The 21,316-nt window shown below is 44.8% G+C and overlaps 1 protein-coding gene across 2 annotated transcripts in view; it reads right to left on the reverse strand.

Moving 5' to 3' along the window:
- The window catches only part of UBP1 (upstream binding protein 1), a 51,204-nt gene that overhangs the window by 26,052 nt on the left and 3,836 nt on the right, over nucleotides 1-21,316 (reverse strand). For both annotated transcript variants that reach the window (XM_043595861.1, XM_043595859.1), the window contains exons 2-3: nucleotides 10,383-10,534; nucleotides 1,338-1,414 (exon numbers count right to left, since the gene is read on the reverse strand). In XM_043595861.1, coding sequence (XP_043451796.1) covers nucleotides 1,338-1,414; nucleotides 10,383-10,534 — 229 coding nt within the window. The remainder of the gene's footprint in view (nucleotides 1-1,337; nucleotides 1,415-10,382; nucleotides 10,535-21,316) is intronic.

Raw genomic sequence — 21,316 nt, forward strand, 5'->3', positions numbered from 1 at the left:
CACCCACATCTTCCCTTAAAATATATACTCCTGGTGGCATTTTCACAAATACAATTGGCAGATTTGCCTGCAGGTGAACCAGGGCACCCGGTGGCCTGACAACAAGCCAGCCTGGTAGGACTAGGGCATCCCGAGAGAATCTCTGACATCTCGAAGCTTCCTACACACCAGAAAAGGAGAGCTGTTAATCTGACCGGACTCACCCTCCGGGGAAAGGACCAAACCCACTGACCGAGCACAGACCCGGCAGACTCAAAGTGCAAACCGGTGAATGTGAGAATGAGAAACAAGCTGTCTCCCTCTGGTCCGGGGAAGATGGGAGCCCTGGGAGTCGGAAGTCTGGGAGCTCCCTCCAAGCTGGCAAGACAATGATCAGTGGGGAGCAGACCCCCATCCTTCCTCCAACCTCCCAAAGGATTGGGGTCTTCCTGCCTCCCAGGAACGGAGGAAGCACTAAAACATCCCAAAGATGCTCCGCTCTCCCAGATGGGCCCAAGCTGCCTTTCCCGCGCTCACCCTCTAAAAAGGCAGACCCACAGAGGGGAGTCTTTCCACGGAACGCCTCTCCACACCGAGAGCCCGGCAGTGCCCAGGCCCCCGGGTGCCTCTCTGGGAAGACGGAAGCGTCAAGAGAACAAAGGTCTGCTTCTGTCACGCTGACGCTTAGCCACACTGAAGCTCTGCCTTCCCTCAAGCTTCTTCCAGAAGTCCTGCCCTGTAATGCCACCGAATCTATAGTACAGCACTCTGTGTGACAGGCAGAGGCTAGAGGATACCCTGCAGGACACTGGAGGGAGCAGGACGGTCCCGAAGATCCACCCTACAAGGAACGGACTAGCCAGCCGACGGTTGTGCCTCCTACACTTAGAACGACCGCCCTCATTCAGATACGTCTCAGCGTGGACACAGGGTGCACAGAGATCTCGTCTTCAGAGAGATTTTAAGAGGTGAAACAAAAGGGCTTTAAAAGTGTCATATGAACACTTAACATTTCCCCCCACATTATTCTTTTACTTTTACAGGAAACACTTAGAAGTCTCTGTTGTGGTGGTGGGTTTCTCCCCCACGGCTGCAACTGTGCTGCCTTAGTGTCCAAAGGGCTTTCACATTCACTTAAACCCAGTAACTGCTATCATTTCTGTTTAATAGACAAGGACACAAAATATAGTTCAAAACGTCAAGAGTTGCAGGATAGCCGTTACTTCTTAAAGTGAAATTAAATGATTTTAAAAGAACGACTCTCGTGCAAAAAAACCTAAACCTTCTACGGCAAACCTGCTACTTTTTTCAGTCACTGCAAACAATACCTGTTAGGAATCAAAATGGATCATCCTTACCTTTACCAATTTTCCAGCAATCTCGGGCATATCTCCCATTTTCCGATTATCCAGCATCCGAATTTCATAAGACTGACCTATTTTGAACAAATTGTTGAATTTAAAGAAACTGTGTATCGCCGACAGTCCACACAAAGAACATCGCTGTTTAACATAAAACCTCAATGGCCTCTCAACTAGAGAAACCATTCAGGTTGATCTTTCTTTCCTACGAACCGCATCATCCTTTCCTTCGTACACTAGGACAGAAGAATGAAGAGCTTCTCCGACGGTTTATTTTCATGTGCTAGACTCTCACATTGAAATTTTATTACACACACAAGCGTAGTCCAAGACCAGTGTTTTACCACGGCTTTACTGAGATACAATTCACATACCATAAAATTCATCCTTTTAAAACCTGACTCGTGCTTAGCATATTCAGCATTGTGAAACCATCACCACTACCAACCATGGGGCAGTCTCATCACCCCGAAAGGGAAACTGCACCCCTCAGCAGGCACTTCCCACCCTCACCCACCCCGCCCCTGGCAACCACTCATCACTCTATTTTCTGTCTCCAGGGACTTGCCTGGCTCACACCGGACATAAACAGTCCCACGGTATGTGATTCACCGGCTTCCTTCAGTACGCATGCTTTCAGCGTTCACGCGTGTCACAGCAGGACGACGGGCAGACATCCTTTCACTGCACTCTGCTGCATCCCCCTTGGCAGATGCCACGGTTTTTACAACTGGAGGTCTGTGACCACCTGCATCAAGCAGGTCGATCGGCACCATCCTTCCAACAGCACGTCACTAAGAGTCCTCACGCTGTATCTGTCACATTTTGTCATTCTCAGTATTTCAATCTGTGTAATTCACAGTATTGCAGACTTTTTCATCATTATTGTGTTTGTTATGGTGAACTGTCATTGTAACCCACTGTTTAGCAATAAAGCATTTTTTTGAAGTTTATTTATTTTGAAAGGGAAAGAAAGAAAGCGAGAGAGCAGGAGAGGGGCAGAGAGAGAGAAAGAATCCCATGCGGGCTCTGCGCGCTCAGCGTGGAACCCGATGCGGGTCTCAAACGCACAAACTGTGAGATCGTAACTGAGCTGAAATCAAGAGTCAGACCCTGAACCAACTGGCCTCCTCACTGCCTGGGCCTCCCAGGCGCCCCGCGATGAAGTATTTTTTTACCTAAAATATATACATGGTCATGGCACACTGACTAGACCATAGGATGGTGTAAAGAGAACTTTCACGTGCACTGAGGAGCCGAAAACCTCATCTGACTCATTTTACTGCCGTGGTCACTTTACTGTGGTCTGGAACAGAACCTGCGCTGCCTCTGTCTGGGGCGTGCCTGCACTTCACTCCTTTTTATTGCAAATATTCCATCGCAACAACGTACCCCGTTTTGTTTGTCCATTCACTAGCTGACGGACATCTGGCTGGTTCTCCTTCTTGGCCATTAAGAGTAGCGACACTGTGAACATCTGTGTACTGAGTTTCGTGCGAGCCAAGACCACGTTTTAATCCTAGAACCTTCTTCCTTGTGACCAATGGACCCAACTCACACTCTCTCGCTGTTTAATGTCCATAAGAAAACACAAATAGACATCGACACACCAACCTGTATCATTAGGAACATAAGCTGTTGCCAACAGTCAAGAATGTACTCCGCAACCACAAAAATCATTTCTCAATTACCCATCATTAAGTAGTAACGACGACAGCATAATCTGATATGGAGAAAATCAAGAGTGCTTACAGGAGCACCTGGGTGGCTCAGTGAGTTAAGCGTCCGACTCTTGATTTTGGCTCAGGCCGCGATCTCATGGTTCACGGAATCAAGCCCCACATCGGGCTCTGTGCTGACAGTGTGGAGCCTGCTTGGGATCCTCTCTCTCCCTCTCCCTCTCTGCCCACCCCTACTCGCTCATGCTCCCTCTCAAAATGAATCTACTTGAAAAACAAAAAAAAAAAGGAGTGTGTCTGGTATGCATCATATGAAGCTGAGGATATTTATGATCTAGTCCACACTCCAACGGCGCATACCCTGTATAAAAACATACAGAAGGTACTAGATCATATGGTCAAAATACAACAAAAGGTTATTAAATCACAATCAAATCACTCCAAGGCTGGTGAAGGAAAACCATTGCATATAGTATGTTACTAAGAAAAAGTCCTTAAGTCCTTCAACAGATTGAGATTACCACTAGATAAGACCATGGCAAAAGACATTCTTAAAAAGTTAAATTTGCAGCACACTTAACAATGGATCTAAACTCGGAAAAACAGTAAGAAATAAATTTTAAAATAAAGCATATGAATAGGTATTTTGAAAACTATACTATTATACATTTAAAAGTACACTCAACCTCACAAAAATTTAGGCAAATTAACAAAATGTTTGTGTTAATTATCAGATCAATAAAAAAATGTTTAATTAAAAACCAAGTAGGTGAGGACAGGGGAAAAATAACCTGCCCAGGAGGGAGGGAAAACTTGTCCTGTGAAGATTATTTTACGATCCTCAAAATCTCAAAATTCTCAGCACTGAAAAAAAATCAAATCAGGTGCCTGAGTGACTCAGTCGGTTAAGCCTCTGACTCTTGGTTGAGGCTCAGGTCTTGATCTGAGTTTCCTGAGTTCGGCCGGCATCGGGCTCCGGCATCGGGCTCCATACTGGCAGCGAGGAGCCTGCTTAGGATTCCTCCCACCCCCTCCCGCCCCCGCCCCTCCCCCACTCACGCTGTCTCCGTCTCTCTCAAAATAAATAAACTTAAAAAAAAAAAAATCAAATAAGGACAACATCTCCGTGTTCCTGTCTTCCTTTGTATGATTTTTCCTAGTCAACCTAACAGGACACCTCTGTGCTCAATACAAAGTTCAATGTTTTCACAAACAGATCTCAGGATTCGTTGCTCCTGTATTAAAGCACTGTCGATTTCTATTCTAAAATCCAAAGTAAGTTTCTACAACAGGCTCTGTAACACTTGCTCTTCTTTAAATGGTTTCCCTATGGGCGCCTGGCTGCCTAAGTAGGTAGAGCAAGCGACTTCTGATCTCAGGTTTGTGAGTTCCAACCCCATGTTGGGTGTAGATTACTTAAAAATAAAATCTTTGAAAAAGAGATGATATTCACTGAACAACCAGGCCTTCATTGGTTTAATTTCTCCTTCTATTTGATCCCCTTCCATAAATCTCTTAATAATATAGTTTCCAGAAACATGTCTAGGTTTTAACTGAAACATAAAGAAGACTCCAGTATCAATGGAGTATACAGTTAACACAACAGCAGTACTCTGATTTGCTAGTCCTATTTTAATTTTTTTTTCTTTTAAACTCTGTAGAAAATGTCTATTTATTTATTTTTGAGAGACAGCATGCATGCACCTGCATGAAAGAGCAGGGGAGGGGCAAAGAGGGAGACAAGAGAATCCCAAGCAGGCTCCGTGCTGTCAGCACAGAGCCCAATGTGGGGCTCAAACCCACGAACCGTGAGATCATGACCTGAGCCAAAATCAAGAGTCAGACACTTAACCAATGGAACCACCCAGGCTCCCACTAGTCCTGTTTCCAACTTTATATTCTGAACTTACCTTTCATGTTTTGACTTTAAGTTTTATTGATAGAGAATGTGCGCGTGCACACATACATACACACACACACGCGTGCACGCGCTCGCAAGAGTAGGGGAGGGGCAGAGAGGGGGAGACAGAGAATCCCAAGCAGAGTGCACTGTCAGCACAGAGCCCAATGCAGGGCTCGATCTCAAGAACCATGAGATCATGACCTGAGCCAAAACCAAGAGTCCGAGGTTTAACCTAAGCCACCCAGGCACCCCTGAAGTTTTGACTTTTTATTCTTTTGGCTGACAAATGCAAAAGCACTGACAGAATTGAAAACTATAATTGTTGTGAGTTCACATCCCCACCCAGTCTAGCTTCCTCAGATGGACTCCAGAGCAACATGGAGCCCAAGCTGTGACAGTCCCCACCACCCCCCATGGCCAAGTTCAAAGAATTGATTCCTAAGGTCCTAATATAGAACTTTATAACAAGAACCACAGCTAACCTCGGGGAAATGCACAGCTGTAAAATGAAATTAACAAGAAATATATTCTTTTTTGAAACTTCTATCATTTAACAGTATTTTTCTTTTTTTTTCTTTCCAAGTTTTTATTTCTTACATATTGGTTTTCTTCTCTCTCTTCTCTTTTTTTAACAGTATTTTTAATCCAACAGACATGCTATTTCCTAGGGCCTAAAACCTAGGTTCTCCAAATAGAAGTTGCCCTTCCAATGAGTAGGTATTTCTCATCCGACAGCAGCAAAAAGCTGACCTGGGAAAATCAAGGGGTTCAGAAGTCACATCCCTACCATAAGGAGGGAAGCTTCGAGGACTCAGGTGGAGCTGTAAGACAGGGGGCGGTCCAACCGCAGCCAGATCCCCACCCCAGGGGAGAGCCAGCTGCCTTTACTCCACCCTCCGGGGCTCCGCGGCATTTGGACTACAGTCTTTCACTTCGCAAAGTGAGACGAATTCTTGTAACCTAAGGGCAGAGGAGGTTAGCTGCTCAAGCATAAACAGGAGAACACAAATATAGTTTTTAACCTCTGTGCTTGTATTGTTCAAAACAAAAACTGACGCTCCGAGGCATCGACTACAACTTGGAAAACTTGCTCCAATTTACACGTGCCTAGGACGCTAAGACCACACAGAATTTATCTTTTCTTTATGGTTTTATGCCATGGCAAATATTCTTCAGCAATGGCTGCCCAAAAGGCAGAAGGGGAGCAATGAACTTTAAGGGTAGGCTACCTACCAGCGGTGACCGAGCTACAGCCAAAGAATGGCACAAGCATGTGCCAACACTCAACTGAGGAGACCATCCATAAAAGGCAGTGGTGAAGGAAGCTTGCATACTTGCCTGAATATTCAAGGTGATTAAAATACGTAAGCAGGGGTCCCCAGACCAGCAGCAGCGGCATCACCTGGAAACCTGTCAGAAATGCAAATTCTCCGGCCCTACTCCAGACCTCTAGAGACAGAAGCTCTATGGGGCACGGCGATCACGTTTTGACAAGCCCTCCGGGTAACCCCAAAGCATGCTACAGTCGGGGAGCCACTGGTATGTGAAGCTCCCAACAGCCAGTCCATCACTACTCTCTCCAACACGAGGCCCTCAGGACCCTCTCCTGGGAGTAAACTTTATATTCAAAAAGCCCTGAGGAAGATGCCAAGAATTAACCATCTTTTCCTTAGCAGCTGAATAAATACCGTTATTACGATAAACACTCCCAAAGTGCTACGCCAAAGAGAAAAACAGCCTGGTTTGCAAGGGCTGGTTATACTATTGTATCATTTTGCACAGGGTTCATTTCATATAATGCTTTATCCACCACTGTGCAATATTACAGGTAATAAGATTTCAAAATCCTTCTTAGTTTAAATGGCTTACCGGTCTACGCCGAAATTAAGAACTAATTCAATCTAGAGCTGTTTAAATTGCATTATGACTCCTTTGCAAGTAACCGCAATGCATTACATTCGTTTCCTTGTCTGACAGCCTCACAACAGTCTGGGATACCTCTTACTCCGTCATTAACGGGTGCTCCACAAATACACTATATTCACATATATGCATTATACATGTGTGTACAGTTCACATATGTGAATATACACACATGCGCAAGCGTGTGCACACACACACGCACACACACAAGCACAAGAGCTCAGACTTGGTGAGATGCCCTTTCGAGACCCAGCTTTGGCAAGGCCTTCAGAGGTAAGCAAGGAGGCAGGACCATATGATGCAAGTGTTTTCATCTAGACTCTAAGAGTAGATGCCGCCCACCTTATGGAAACAGCTCTGATACACACAGCAGTGGCCTACTCCGCACCACCCTGGAGATCAGCCACCTGGTACACATTTGCTTCGGCTGACGTCATAGTTGTCTACTGCCGCTACAACAAATTTCGACAAACTCAGTGGCCTGAAACTATACAAACTTGTTATCACACAGTTCTGGAATTCAGAAGTCCAGCATAGGTCTACTGGGCCAACATCAAGCAGTCAGCAGGACTGTGTTCCTTTTGGAGGCCTTAGGGTAGAACCCACTTCCTTGTGGTTTTTGGGTTTTTTGTTTTGTTTTGTTTTTGATGCCACTGATATCCCTTGGCTCATGGCCTCTTCCTCGGTCTTCAAATCTGACTCCGACTCTCCTACCTCCCTCTCTATAAGGACGCTTGTGATTTCACTGGGACCACCTATATAATCCAGGATAATCTCTCCATCCTGACACCCTTTATTACTATTTTTTTAATGTATTCTCTACCCCTAATGTGGGGCTTGAACTCACCACCCTGAGACCAAGTGTCACATGTGCCATCAGGCACCCCTAACACTCTTTATCTAACCACATCTTCAGTCCTTTTTGCTATATGAGGTAAAATATTCACAGGTTCTGGGGATTAGGGCATGGACATCTTTGGGGAACAATTATTCTGCCCACCACAGTTCCTAAGCAGTGCAAAAATGCTATTTCTACAGTTTAAAACTCTGACTGGCTTTTTTTTTTTTTTAATTTTTTTTTTCAACGTTTATTTATTTTTGGGACAGAGAGAGACAGAGCATGAACAGGGGAGGGGCAGAGAGAGAGGGAGACACAGAATCGGAAACAGGCTCCAGGCTCTGAGCCGTCAGCCCAGAGCCCGACGCGGGGCTCGAACTCACAGACCGTGAGATCGTGACCTGGCTGAAGTCGGACGCTTAACTGACTGCGCCACCCAGGCGCCCCTCTGACTGGCTTATTTAAAAGATTGCGATAATACACTTTCAACAAACCTGGCAAACTTCCCGAGTCACAGAACAGGTATCTAGCACCAGGCCGGGTTCTAGCAATTTGCAAAAACTGCTCATCCAGCTGCAACAGGAAACTAACACGTCAACCAAGGTCTAAATAGTTGGTTTCCAGTGTGATCAGAAACCATTAAAGCTACTTAGTTGTAAGTGACAGGAACAGCAATAAAGGTCATATTGGACTTCCTATGTGTTGGCTAGCTTGTAAGTGCATCATATCCATTAATTCAATTTAATCAACTGTTCTCACCTTGTCTTACGAATCTGTAAAATGCATTTTTTAAGTAAGCTCTATGCCCAACAGGGAGCTTGAACTCATGACCCCAAGATCAAGAGTCTCCTGTTCTACGGACAGGAGTCAGGCACTCCTAAAATGGATTAATACAACTTCGGGAGTTATTGGGGAACTAAATAACACACACATAGTACTTAGTACAATGCTTCACACATTGTGAACACTCAGCAAACGTCAGTCTAATACATCATTACTATAGATGGTGGCTGGCAACTTTTATCAACATGAGAGATCTTTTCCCAGTTTAATAGTAACAGTGATAAAAATTATGGATGTTTCCCCAGGCCAAAAGACAGACACATCCAACACATTCCTTTAAACAGGGGTCTGTGTGTACTCGATCATCCCATGGTATGCACGCAACAGAACTTACTCAACTACTCCCCAAGTAAGAGAAATGCACGTGACTCCCTTGTCATTAGAAATAAAGCTACAGCGGATATCCACGCCCCTACATAGTTTCTTCTGATATTTTTTTATATCTAAAACAGGTTACCGTATACACTTAAGGTTCTTTCAAATATGACACTTAAGTCTCAAACAACAGAAGGCCTACCCAAACAATATTAACACCAAAGTTAGGGTACTGCTATGGGTGCTATGGAAGAATAACCTGGGTTGTAAAACCTCATGGATCCTGAATTGATAGATCAAATGAAAGGCTAGCATAAGTTATTCTTCCATATTTCAGAATACTATTATTTCATAATAATCTAAAATCTACAGCTCACAGTTCAAGGAATTAAAGATCCTATTTAATGATGGAAAAACAATCACAATATATCTTAAGCGAACAGGTGTTAATTCCAATTTTGTTGAAACATACACAAGAAAATACACCTAAAATAACATTTAAAATACTAAAACGTATTGTCGGTGGGATGCAGCTACAGTCAATTTTCATCTTTATCTCTTGAGGTATTTCCCAATCCTTCTACAATGAGAGTATGTACTACTGTTTTTACAAGAATAAAAGTTCAGGGGTGCCTGGGTGGCTCAGTTGGTTAGGCACCCAACTCTTGATTTCGGCACAGGTCATGATCTCACGGCTCGTGAGTCTGGGCCCCACTGCACTGTCAGCGCGGAGCCTGCTTGGGATTGATTCTCTCTCTCTCCCGCCTCCCCTGACCCCCGCCCTCCCTTGCTCACTCTCTGGCTCTCAAAAATAAACTTTAAAAAAAAAAAAAAAAAAAAAAAAGGAAACTTTAGATTTAAAAGAAAACTGAAGGAGCAACATGCTTTCAGTACGTATATCCAACAAATGAATAGCTGTGTAACAAAGTACTTTTGTTTAATTTGGTCAGTCACATCGGCCCGTGCCCAGACTGCTAAAGGTACTCAGAAAAAATCCCTTATAATTTCCAAAAGCAAATTCTACACCCACATCCGTTTTCCACTCTGCCAGCTCTCACTTTCATATCACCAAAACATAATATTCTCATCAAGTGCAGACAAGATACGGGTGGACAAAACTTGACACGGTTTCTTTTAGCCACAGACCCCATCCTGGTGCAGCTTGTCTATTTTCAGCACAAACCTGCTTCAGGCCCGAGACCCAGGTTCCTTGCTAGCTGGATTTCTGATTCCTTCTCAAGTTCCATATTGAAACCAGGGTTCCTAAAAATAACTGACATCCTTTTCTACTTGCTCCTCCTCTGGATTTGGTCTGAAAAACCCTGTAATAAATCTTGTTCCACAGACCTTATTGATGCAAATCGGCTTCCACAAACTTTTACCTCGTTGGCTCACAGTAAAATGCCTACAATTTCTGTTAACCGAAGCTGTCGAACTTAAGAAACATAATCGAATCGCAAGCTGTTACCGGCAGACTAGGCTGCAGTGCCGCCGTGGATACATCGAAGTTCTTCGGCAAAACACGATCCAGCCATACCAACCTTGGTTCAAGTAAGTGAGCGTCTCGTCGTGCAGTTTGACGGCTGGCGAGGTGGCGGCGCACATCACATACTGAAAGGGTGGGTGTTTAGTCTCACCATCCAACGGAAGGCTGGAATCTTCCTGCTTAAAAATGGGCAATGCCAAGACATCGCTGAAAGGCAAAGGAATCAACATTGACCTGAGTTTGAGTTTAAAATACTGGAAAGCATATAAAAACATGTAGGGGTAGCTTCTTTTAAAACTTTAAGTTCAAGGGCACCCGACTGGGTCAGTTGGTGGAACATGCAACTTCTGATCTTGGGGTTATAGGAGTCTAAGCCCCGCGTGAGGTCCAGGCGCTACTTAAAAAAATAAATAAACTTTTATAAAAAAATAAATAAAATAAAATTTAAGCCCAGAAACATCATGTAGAATGGGAGAAATATTAATGTTAATCTGGCTCCCCCAAAAGATAGTATTAATAACCCATCTCTCCAGCGTGGGGTGGGGCGGGGGGGGGGGGAGAGTGGGAGAGCAGCTATGATTAGGCAGATAAAATGAGAAGTATTTAATAGTTAATAAAGTCCATGCTGATTAAGCAAGAGATCTAACAATACGTATGCTACTTCAAAAAACTCTTTAAAAACCTTGAACTCCATATTATTTCTATGAAAAAAAAAGAGCAAGTGCATAGCTACCTGTTTTGAAAGGTAGGTCACACTGGCACCATAAAAATCACAAAGAAGCGTCTGATTAAGACGGTACTTTACAAAAAGTGCCCCGCTAGGCCTGGCAAATGCTGGGCATAAAGCTTCAGGCTTCGTCTGAAACAGTGGCTTCTTCTGAGAAGCAGACAGTTGCTGCAGAAGCAGCTGCTATCTCCCCAAGGATAACTTGGCGCACCGGCTGGGGGGATGTGGGGGGGGGGCCTTCTGGGGCACTGCCTATATTCTTCTCTGTTAACCCAAACACATGGATGTGTTTGCTTTGCTTTTTTAAAAAACAGCAGAGATATAACTTACATTCCATAAAAACTCACCCTTTTAATCATTCAGTGGGTTCTGGCATATTAATAGAGTTGTGCAGTTATCCTATCTAATCCCAGAACATTTTCATCCCCCAAAAAGAAATCTCATGCCCGTTAGCAGTCACTCCCCAGCCCTATTGCCCGACCCTAACCCTAGTCCTGGCAGTGACCTACTGTGTCTCTATGCACTTGCCTATTCTTTTTTTTTTTTTAATGTTTATTTATTTTTGAAAGAGATAGACACACACACATGGAGTGTGGGCAGGGAAGGGGGGCAGAGACAGGGAGACCCAGAATCCGAAGCAGGCTCCAGGCTCTGAGCTGTCAGCACAGAGCCCGACGTGGGGCTCGAACTCATGAACCACGAGATCACGACCTGAGCCTGAAGTCGGACACTCAACCTACTGAGCCAGCCAGGTGCCCATGCACTTGCCTATTCTCAACATTTAATGCAAAGAGAATCCCATGGCCTTTTGAGACTGGCTTCTTTTACTTGAGGTTTTCAAGGTCCCGCTGTTGTAGCATTCCCATTTAGGGATGAATGATACTCCCTTCAATTAGACGGATCTAACAGGCGGATCAGTCTGTTTACCCACCCTGGGGCATCAGGGCTGCTGCTGCTAGTGTAAACCTAGGAGAATTGCCAGGTTATATGGTTACTCTGTTTAACTTTCTAAGGAACTACCAAAGGGCTTTGCAAAGAGGATACACAATTTTACATTCCCACCATTAATGTATGAATTATAGGTATTTGCTTTGGAGATAAATCGCTGTTCTGTACACCTGTATCTTGATAATGTCTCTATGTTCCTTCCTCCATAAAAAAGTAAAGTAATAACAAAATACCCAAATGAATAACTACTTTATCAACACCACTAGCAAGGGCTTGTCTGAATTGCTCCCCCCCCCCCCAAGGCTGTTAACATACTCAGATATTTGGCTAGTCCATTTTAATTAAATTCAATTTAAAACCAAAAGTGTAAATAAATGAGATGGGAGAGAAAGGCTGCACTGCGTTCGCTCCTCCCCGCACACACTCTAGTAAAGCACCAGACTGATTATTCAGAGACTAATTACCCACTAGCCCTCTTCGCACCTGGGAATTGCCAACACGCTCCTAAGCACTTAAGTATAACTGAGAAGCACACCGTCAGCACTGGTCCTCAATCCTCTAGAGTTCTTCTCAACACTGCAACCTGAGGGTCACCCGAGGGGCACAGATCTAAAACTTTGCGGCAGATATAGAAACTTTTCAGGAGGCTGAAAACGGTGCTTTAAGACTTAGAGCAACTCTCTTCATGAAAAACAATCATGACTGTTCCATGGTAGATGAGCATATACATATTGCTATTGAAATCCCCATTCATTTGAACGAGGGTCCCGGCAAGGCCCCACTCTGCTCTTCTTCCCTCTTCCACTTGTCCTCACCGCCCCTGGCCCCCACACCAGCCTCCCACCCTGCCTCTTTCAAGGCATCTGTACTGGTGCTGGGTTTGGAGCCACTCTTCTGCTGATGTCCATCTACTTCACTTCATTTAAATGTCACCTTCACGGCGACAGCCTGCCAACTGCAGTCCGCCCATCCGTGTTCCCAACTCCCTTTGTCCTGTTCTTCCCACAGAGCTTATCACCTTCCCACAGTACACAGGACTTAAGTTCGTGCCACCCCTAAGTATACAACCATCTCCCAAATTTGTTTCACTTCACTGACTCACCCCAACATTTAGAGCCTCAAATGCCTGTTGCATCAATGAACCAACGGCACCCCTAATAATCAATCATTATTAAAATGAAAAAAACAGGTATCTAGGTAATTTAAGATCCTCATGTCGACTAAGCCGAACCTTAGGAAAGAAAGTCCCAGGAGTCAACTGTTTTTTTTGTAATCCCACATCCCAGACAGGTAGAGCTCCCAGGGATCAGACAAGCAAATGAAAAGTCTCAAGGCTTCAAATTATTACAAGTAATTTTGAAATGCCAGTACCCAAAAATAACCAGGCACACAAAGACAAACAAGACTCTGGGAGCAAGAACCAACAGCAAAAACAACAGATGGCATACACCCAGTTCCAGATCTGTCTGTTGGTATTCAGCTCTTTTCCGCCTCTGTTGCAGAGGGGTTCGAGGTCTGAAACTACATATACAAGACTTCTTGCCAGCTGGAGTCTTGCTAAGTCATCCCAAAGGGAAGCACTGGTGGGAAATGAAAAGGGAGTAGGAAAAGACAGAGGCGGGCAAGCGCACAGAGGGTGGCTACAGGAAATTTCTAGGCCACGGCGGCCATGCCCCCAGGCACAACCAGGTAACAAGCCCTCCTCCCCAAACTGTTCCAGCACCTTTGCAAATACTTCACTACATCTTTCTCTGCTTGAAACATCTAAATGGTTTCTATTTTCCTAACTGGACACAGACTGATACCCCCAAAGAATTCAGATGCTGGAATTATTGGACCTATACTATAAAATTATGCTTACTCTGTATAAAGAAATACAAAAGGCAAGCCCAGGGACACCTAGGTGGCTCACTTGGTTGAGCGACTGGCTCTTGGTTTCCACTCAGGTCATGATCTCACCATTTGTGAAATCGAACCTGCTTGGGATATATATATTCTCTCTCTCTCTCTCTCTCTCTCTCTCTCTCCATCTCCGTGTCCCTCCCCTGCTCACTCACACACACTCTCTCAAAATAAATTTAAGAAAATGTAAATAAATGACAAGCCCAAATGATCTGCAAGGAAGAGAAAATTTTAAGGGACAGTAAAATAAAAAGGAACAAACAGAACTTCTAAAACTGGAAAATAAAATTGATAAAATTAAGAACTTAGCTTTAACAGCAGCAGCTCAAACAGAAATATATAGGTAAAAAGAAGTTATGGAAAACGCAAAGAGACATTAAGAAACAAAGGACAAGGTGAGACAATTTTACACTGAATTGAATTCCCAGAAGAGGAAAACATATCACAGAGGCAGTATTTGACCTAAAGGCTGAGCAATTCCAGAACTGATGAAATATACCAATTGACTGATTCAGGAAGCCCAAATAACCAAAGCAGGATAAGATGTGGTACATATACACAATAGAGTATTACTCAGCAATCAAAAAGAATGGAATCTTGCCATCTGCAACTACGTGGATGGAACTGGAGGGCTTTATGCTAAGTGAAATTAGAGAAAAGACAAATAGCATATGACTTCACTCATATGAGGACTTTAAGACACGAAACAGAGGAACATAGGGGAAGGGAACCAAAAATATAAAAACAAGGAGGGGGACAAAATGGAAGAGACTCTTAAATACAGAGAACAAACTGAGGGTTGCTGGAGGGGTTGGGGTGGGGGGTGGGCTACATGGGTAAGGGGCACTAAGGAAGACACTTGTTGGGATGAGCACTGGGTGTTATACATGGGGGATGAATCACTGGAATCTTCCTGAAATCATTATTCCACTATATGCTAACTAACTTGGGTCTAAATAAATAAATAAATAAAATTAAAAAAAATAAAGATATTGTGTTTAAAGAAAAAGGGAATCAATCACTGGAAAGCGGGAACGGGGAGAAGAGGTGGGAGAGATGAGGAGGGGTCCTGGAGTGTCCTGGAATCATCAAGTGCTAGGGGTGGGGAGCAGAGGATGAGGCCACCGTGGGAGCAGCACAGTCGCAGCTGTGGCAAAAGGATGCACTTGAATGCCGAGGCTGTGAACTTCAAGTAAGACCCATTCACTGCTTTTCTAGACCACATTCAGCTGCTTAGGTGTGTTAGGTGTCACATTTAATCAGGGTTACAGTTTTGCTACAATAAAAAAGGTGGGAGGGGAATAAAGCAAGAGGGCCAAGAGAGACGGAATATTAACAAGGAAGAAGTAATTACAACAACTGCACATGGAAATTAAAAGTGGCCGAAGAAAAAAAGGTGTTCAAGAAGGCGAACTGAGTCCAATCAACGACCGTAGACGGGCCAAATGACAGAGCAAGAGGAGGGTCCTAAAGGAATGAGCTGGGAGGGTAGAAGGTGGTAGTTAACGCTTAACTCTGAATTTGAGATTATACGTGGGTTGCGCGGTTGCAAATGTCAAGGTCTAACCATAAGATTGAGTAGCTAAAGATAATACCACTGTAAGAAAGATACAAGGAACAGAAATGTCAGGCTACCAGAAGGCCCATTTAAGTGTCTTCTGAATCACCAAAAATTAAAACAGCAATAGTGTCAGATAGTGACAGTGAACCAGGACCTAAAATTTTAAAAATGAGGAACGACCCAGGGTGCCTGGGTGGCTCAGTCGGTTAAGTGTCCAACTTTGGCTCAGGTCACGATCTCTTGGTTCCCGGGTTCGAGCCCCACTTTGGGCTCCACGCTCTCTCCCTCTCGTGGGATTCTCTCTGCCCCTTGCTCACTCGCACTCTCCTCTCTCTCTCGGGGGGCGGGGGGGTGTGGGGGGGGGAATGAGGAATGACCCAGAAATCACTAAAATGACTGCAATAATTGGGTGACTGGTGATAATTGGTAACATGAAATTCAAAGTTGGAAGGTCTTGCAAGGAAGGAGACAGGAAGCGTAGTTCGAGATGGCAATGAAAGGAAGGGGGTCCTTCCCTAGGGCTGTGGAAACAGACCACCACCGCTTGAGAGGGCTTCAGAGGAAAAGTCATCATTAAGAGACAGAGTTGACTACATTAGTTTCCCAGGACCGTCACAACAAAGCACCAAGAATCGGATGGCTTAAAACAGAAATGTGTGTCCCTCGGCTCTGGAGGCCAGAAGTCCGCAATAAAGGTGTCAGTGTGGTTGGTGCCCTGTGAGGGCTGTGAGCGGGCTCTACTCTGGGCCTCTCTCCCAGTTTCTGGGATTTGGTGACATCTTTTGTGTTCCCTGGCTTGTGGACGCATCACTCCAATCACATGGTCAGCAGCAACCAGTGTGCCTTCACTTAAGTCTTCCTCTGTGCCCAAATGTTCCCTTTTTATAAGGATACTGGCACCTGCCCTGATTACATCATTTTTACTTGATTACCTCTATGAAGATCTTATTTCCAAGTAAGGTCACATTCTGAGGTCCTGTGGGCTAGGACTTCCAATATATCCTTCTGGGGGGGGGGGGGGAGGGAGGGGCACAATTCAACCAATTAACATTGACCACTTAGGGGATTTTTTTTTTTTAATTTTTTCAATGTTCATTTTTGAGGGAGCGACAGAGCACAAGCAGAGGAGGGGCAGAGAGAGAAGGAGACACAGAATCCGAAGCAGGCTCCAGGCTCTGAGCTGTCACCACAGAGCCTGACGCGGGGCTCGAACCCACGAACCGTGAGATCACGACCTGAACCAAAGCCACCTAGGTGCCCCACTAAGGGGATTTTCTGATGACAAACTGAGAATTCCAGAGGGCAACATGGAAGGAAGTTAGGAACTGGTAAGAAAGCAGAGATGGGTAAAGAATTGGGGGGGGGGGTGCAGGGGCGCGTGAGTGGCTTAGTCAGTTGAACGTCCGACTTTGGCTCAGGTCATGATCTCACGGTTTGTGAGTTCGAGCCCCGGGGACAGGGTCTGTGCTGACAGCTCAGGGCCTGGAGCCTGCTTCTGATTCTATGTCTCATTCTCTCTCTGCCCCTCCCCCACTTGTGTTCTGTCTCTCTTACTGTCGATCAAAATATAGGAGAAAAGCAGCGACCTGAAAATCTGGAATTTCTCGTAGTCCTGACAAATACTAAGGGCACAAAAGGTCTCGTCCAATATGCCCTAAAAAACTTATACATATGTCTAGGAGAGACAGATCAAAAAGGCACAAGTATAATAAAAAAGAAGTTATAACTAATGATATAACAACTAAAAAGATGAGAATATCACTACCAACTTTGTGCCAATATATTGGAAAATATGGATAAGATGAATATGCCCTAGAAAGAGAACTTATCACAGGGTGCCTGGGTGGCTCAGTCCGTTGAGTATCTGACTTCGGCTCGGGAGTTCAGACCCTGTGTCAGGCTCTGTGCTGACTGCTCAGAGCCTGGGGCTGAAGCCTGCATCAGATTCTGTGTCTCTGTCTCTCTCCCTCAAAAATAAACTTTAGAAAAAAGAAAAAAAAAAAGATAACATCAAAACTTTCTTCAAGACATAACGACACCTGGCTGGCTCAGTTGGTGGAGCATGTGACTCTTGGGGTTGTGAGTTCGAGAATAAAATCTTAAGAGAAACAAAAACTTTCTTCAAGACATAAATAGCTGTTAAAAAATAATGCTACAGACACTGATATCATGGTTAAAACATTTCCCCCCAAAGAAAATCCCTGCCCCGGAATGGTTTTACAGGCAAGTTCTATCAGACTTTCAAAGGCAGTTCTTACACAAACTCTTCAATAGAACAGAAAGAGAATACTTCCTAACTCATTTTATAAGTGTAAAGTAATTTGGAGTCAAAACTGGCTACAAACAGAACTAAAAAGAAAATGAAAAGCTCATTTCAGCCATAAATACAGATACAAACAAACAAACAAATTAAGTATTAACAAACCAAATCCAAGAGTCCTATGACAAAGCATGGTCTAGTTGAGTATTCCCCGGAACACAAGGACAGAATGCAGAATCTGGAAACAGAACACCACACTTCTGGACAGTTGATTTAGAACAGAATGGCATTGCTTCATACCATACCAAAAACAAAAACAAATTTATTCCAGATAGACTGTAATCCTAGGCATAGGCTATAAAGTAACAGATCATTAGAAAAGACTGTAAAAATATCTTTGACCCTCACAGTAGAGAAAGGCTAACTGTAAGTGAACACATTAGTCAATTTGACCATCTCAAAATCAAGAACGTCAGCTCAAAAGCCACCACAAAGACAACAGAAAGAGAAGTCATGGAGGTGAAGTATTCATGACATCTATGCATAATCAAAGACTATATCCAGGATCTATGAAGAACTACAATAGGAAAAAAGAAAACAATAGAATTAAATGATGACAAAGGTGCGGCCTTCAAATCTTGAGACACTTACAGATAAACATATACACCCTTAAACGTATCTATTAGAAGCCAAACACCAGGAGGAGAAAGCACCCAACCAAAGAAGTTGGAAAATAACCAGAGCAAGCAAGAACCTGGAAGAAAATAACCACAAAAATAAAACAGAAAACCCAACCTAAAAGAAAAACAAAACCAAAACTGGTTGCTTTTTTTTAATGTTTATTTATTTTGAGGGAGAGAAAGCACGTGGGTGCAGGTGTGACGGTGGGGGAGGGGCAGAGAGCGAGGGAGGGAGGGAGAGAGGGAGAGAGAGAGAGAAAGAGAGAGAGAGAGGGAGAGAGGGAGAGAGAGAATCCCAAGCGGGCTCTGTGTGCAGGGCTCGATCCTGAGAACCAATCCCACAAACCCTGAACCGAATCAAAATTCAAATGCTCAACTGACGGTGCTCCCCAAAATTTGGTTTCATGCAAGGCACTAAAGATACAGACAAACCTCTGACATAGGTCACAAAAGCAGGAAAAGACGGGGAGTTCCTGTGAGGTAAAAGGGAATAATCACAAATACAGAGGTCTTTTTTTTTTTAATCTAAAAACTTAAAGCAATTTTAAATGAAGAGTAAAATGACCACAACTGGCTAACGTTCATAAATTCTGAATATTCCTATGTCCACTGCATAAATTACATGTACAGTCAAACATCTACTTTGTGCGAAAAAATTAAAATCACCAAATCCAGGCTGCATTCCAGGTGAGCTTTACAAAATCTTGAAGAAACCGTTAAGTCTCATCTCATAAAAAATTTCTAGGGGTACCTGGCTGACTCGGTCCGTAGAGCGTGAGATTCTTCGTGAGTTCAAGCCCCATGTTGGGTATACAGTCTACATATCTAAATACATAAATACAACTTTTAGCCCATAAGAGAGAAAGCTATCCAACTCACTTGAAAGTGATACAGCCTTGATGTTAAAAAAAAAAAAAAGAAAAAAAAAGTCTTGATGTTTAAAAAAATAACAGGAGTACAAGAAAATAAAATTGAGGACCAATCTCATCTAGGAACAAAGATCATCTATTTATGAAACTTTGGAAACCTTCTATAAAATCAGTAAGAAGATCAAAGAATCAAGTTTTTAGTGGTTCTAAACAACACTACAGCAAAGCCACGGCCAACACACCAAGGCAAGAATGTGAAATGTAAAGACCATACAGGAAGAAACAAGTCTACCGCTATTTACAAATACTGTTGGGGCGCCTGGGTGGCTGGCTCAGTCGGTGAAGCCTCCGACTTCGGCTCAGGTCATGTCACAGTTTGTGGGTTCGAGCCCCACGTCGGGCTCTGTGCTGACGGCTCGGAGCCTGGAGCCTGCTTCGGATTCTGTGTCTCCCTCTCTCTGCTCCTTCCCAGCTCACGCTTGGCCTCTCAAAAATAAATAAACGTTAAAAAAAAAAGTCAAAATAACTATGAATAAACGTTTAAAAATTTTTTAAACGTTTAAACGTTTATTCATAGTTACCTTGATTATGAAAAATAACTAGAAGAACTGACTAGAAAGTCTGAGAGCCTACGAATTATTAGAACGAGTAAATTCACCGAGGTCCAGGGTGGGGTGGGGGAGGGGGAGAAGCAAAATACAACAAGACGGAGAAGAAACACATCTACAGCCTTCCCGGCAGATCTTCCTTGGTCCAGAAGGAGCGCGTCCCACCGCACGTATGAACTGGCAGGCGGCCAAAAGGTGCCACGGCGACAAGTGGAAGCCGCAGCCCGGCTCCGGAGCGTCAGGGCCCGGCCGCGCCGCCTGCCGAGCCACGCGGCGGCAGGCTGCCCGACTTCTCTGAGCTCCGACACCGGGTCTGCTCTTCCTGTAGAAGAAAGTCTGTCTCCCGCATCCGCAGTCTAGGCACGCGCCGAAGCAGCGATGTCAGAGGTGAGGTCTACGGAACCCTGAGGAAACGGAGACTCTTTCAGGGGGTTCGGAAGGTCAAAGTTATTTTCAGCATCACAGCAAAGCGTGATCTGCCCTTTTCCCTTCGATGACATCTGCACTCGGCCGAAGGTGATCAGAACTGCTGGTGCCGTGGCACGAACCGGGGCAGTGGCACCAAACCGGACCCAGATCAAAGCAGTGGTAGCCGCTGCGCAGTAATCATTCATCTCAGGACGTAGCGGCTCTTGGGCGGGTATCACGGATTTCTGCTGCACACCTAGTGGCTGTCCGAAGGAGAGCTGTTATGCCACCGTTTGATCTGCAGGCCGCCCCGGCAGTTTCCGGCAGTTTCTCTCACAAAGTATCAGTTTTACTGGAGAGGAAAACTAACAGGCGCGCCCGGGTGTCTCGGTCGGTTAAGCTTCCGGCTCCTGATTTCACCCCAGGTCACGATCTCACGGTTGTGGGACCGGAGCCCCGCATCGGGCTCCCTGCTGACAGCACAGAGCCTGCTTGAGAATCTCTCTCCCTCCCTCCCTCTCATGCTGCCACTCCCTCTCCCTCTCTCAAAATAAGTACATAAATATTAAAAAAAAAAAAAAGAAAGAAAGAAAGAAAGAAAGAAAAACAAGCTACGATTATTCAGACCTAGGTATCTGGCAAATTTCCTCCAAAACCGAACAACGCGGCCCGTCGTTTCCTGGAAAACAACTGTGAGAGTGTCAGAGTAGGCAGTCGGCCGGGTTCTAGAAGGACGGCTGGAGGCCGCCAAGAGGAAGTCGTGGCCGGCCAGGAGGCAGCCGGAGGCCGGTCCTGGCGGCGCTCCAAGACAAAAATCACGAGCGACCGGATCAAACCGGCCAGGCCAAGATGGCTGCCGAAGTCGGGCGAAGTTCAAGTTCACGTGACTCGTTAGCCTGCTTACCCTGCCCGACCCGACTAAAATCTCCCTGGGGCTCAGGGTGCCGTGGCGGGACACCCCGGACCACAGAAGGAAATCGAGGCTCGGCCTCCGAGAAACGCCCACCTCGAGCGGCAACCATTCCG

Source organism: Prionailurus bengalensis, chromosome C2 (genome assembly GCF_016509475.1).
Source record: "Prionailurus bengalensis isolate Pbe53 chromosome C2, Fcat_Pben_1.1_paternal_pri, whole genome shotgun sequence".
NCBI classification, from domain to species: domain Eukaryota; kingdom Metazoa; phylum Chordata; class Mammalia; order Carnivora; family Felidae; genus Prionailurus; species Prionailurus bengalensis.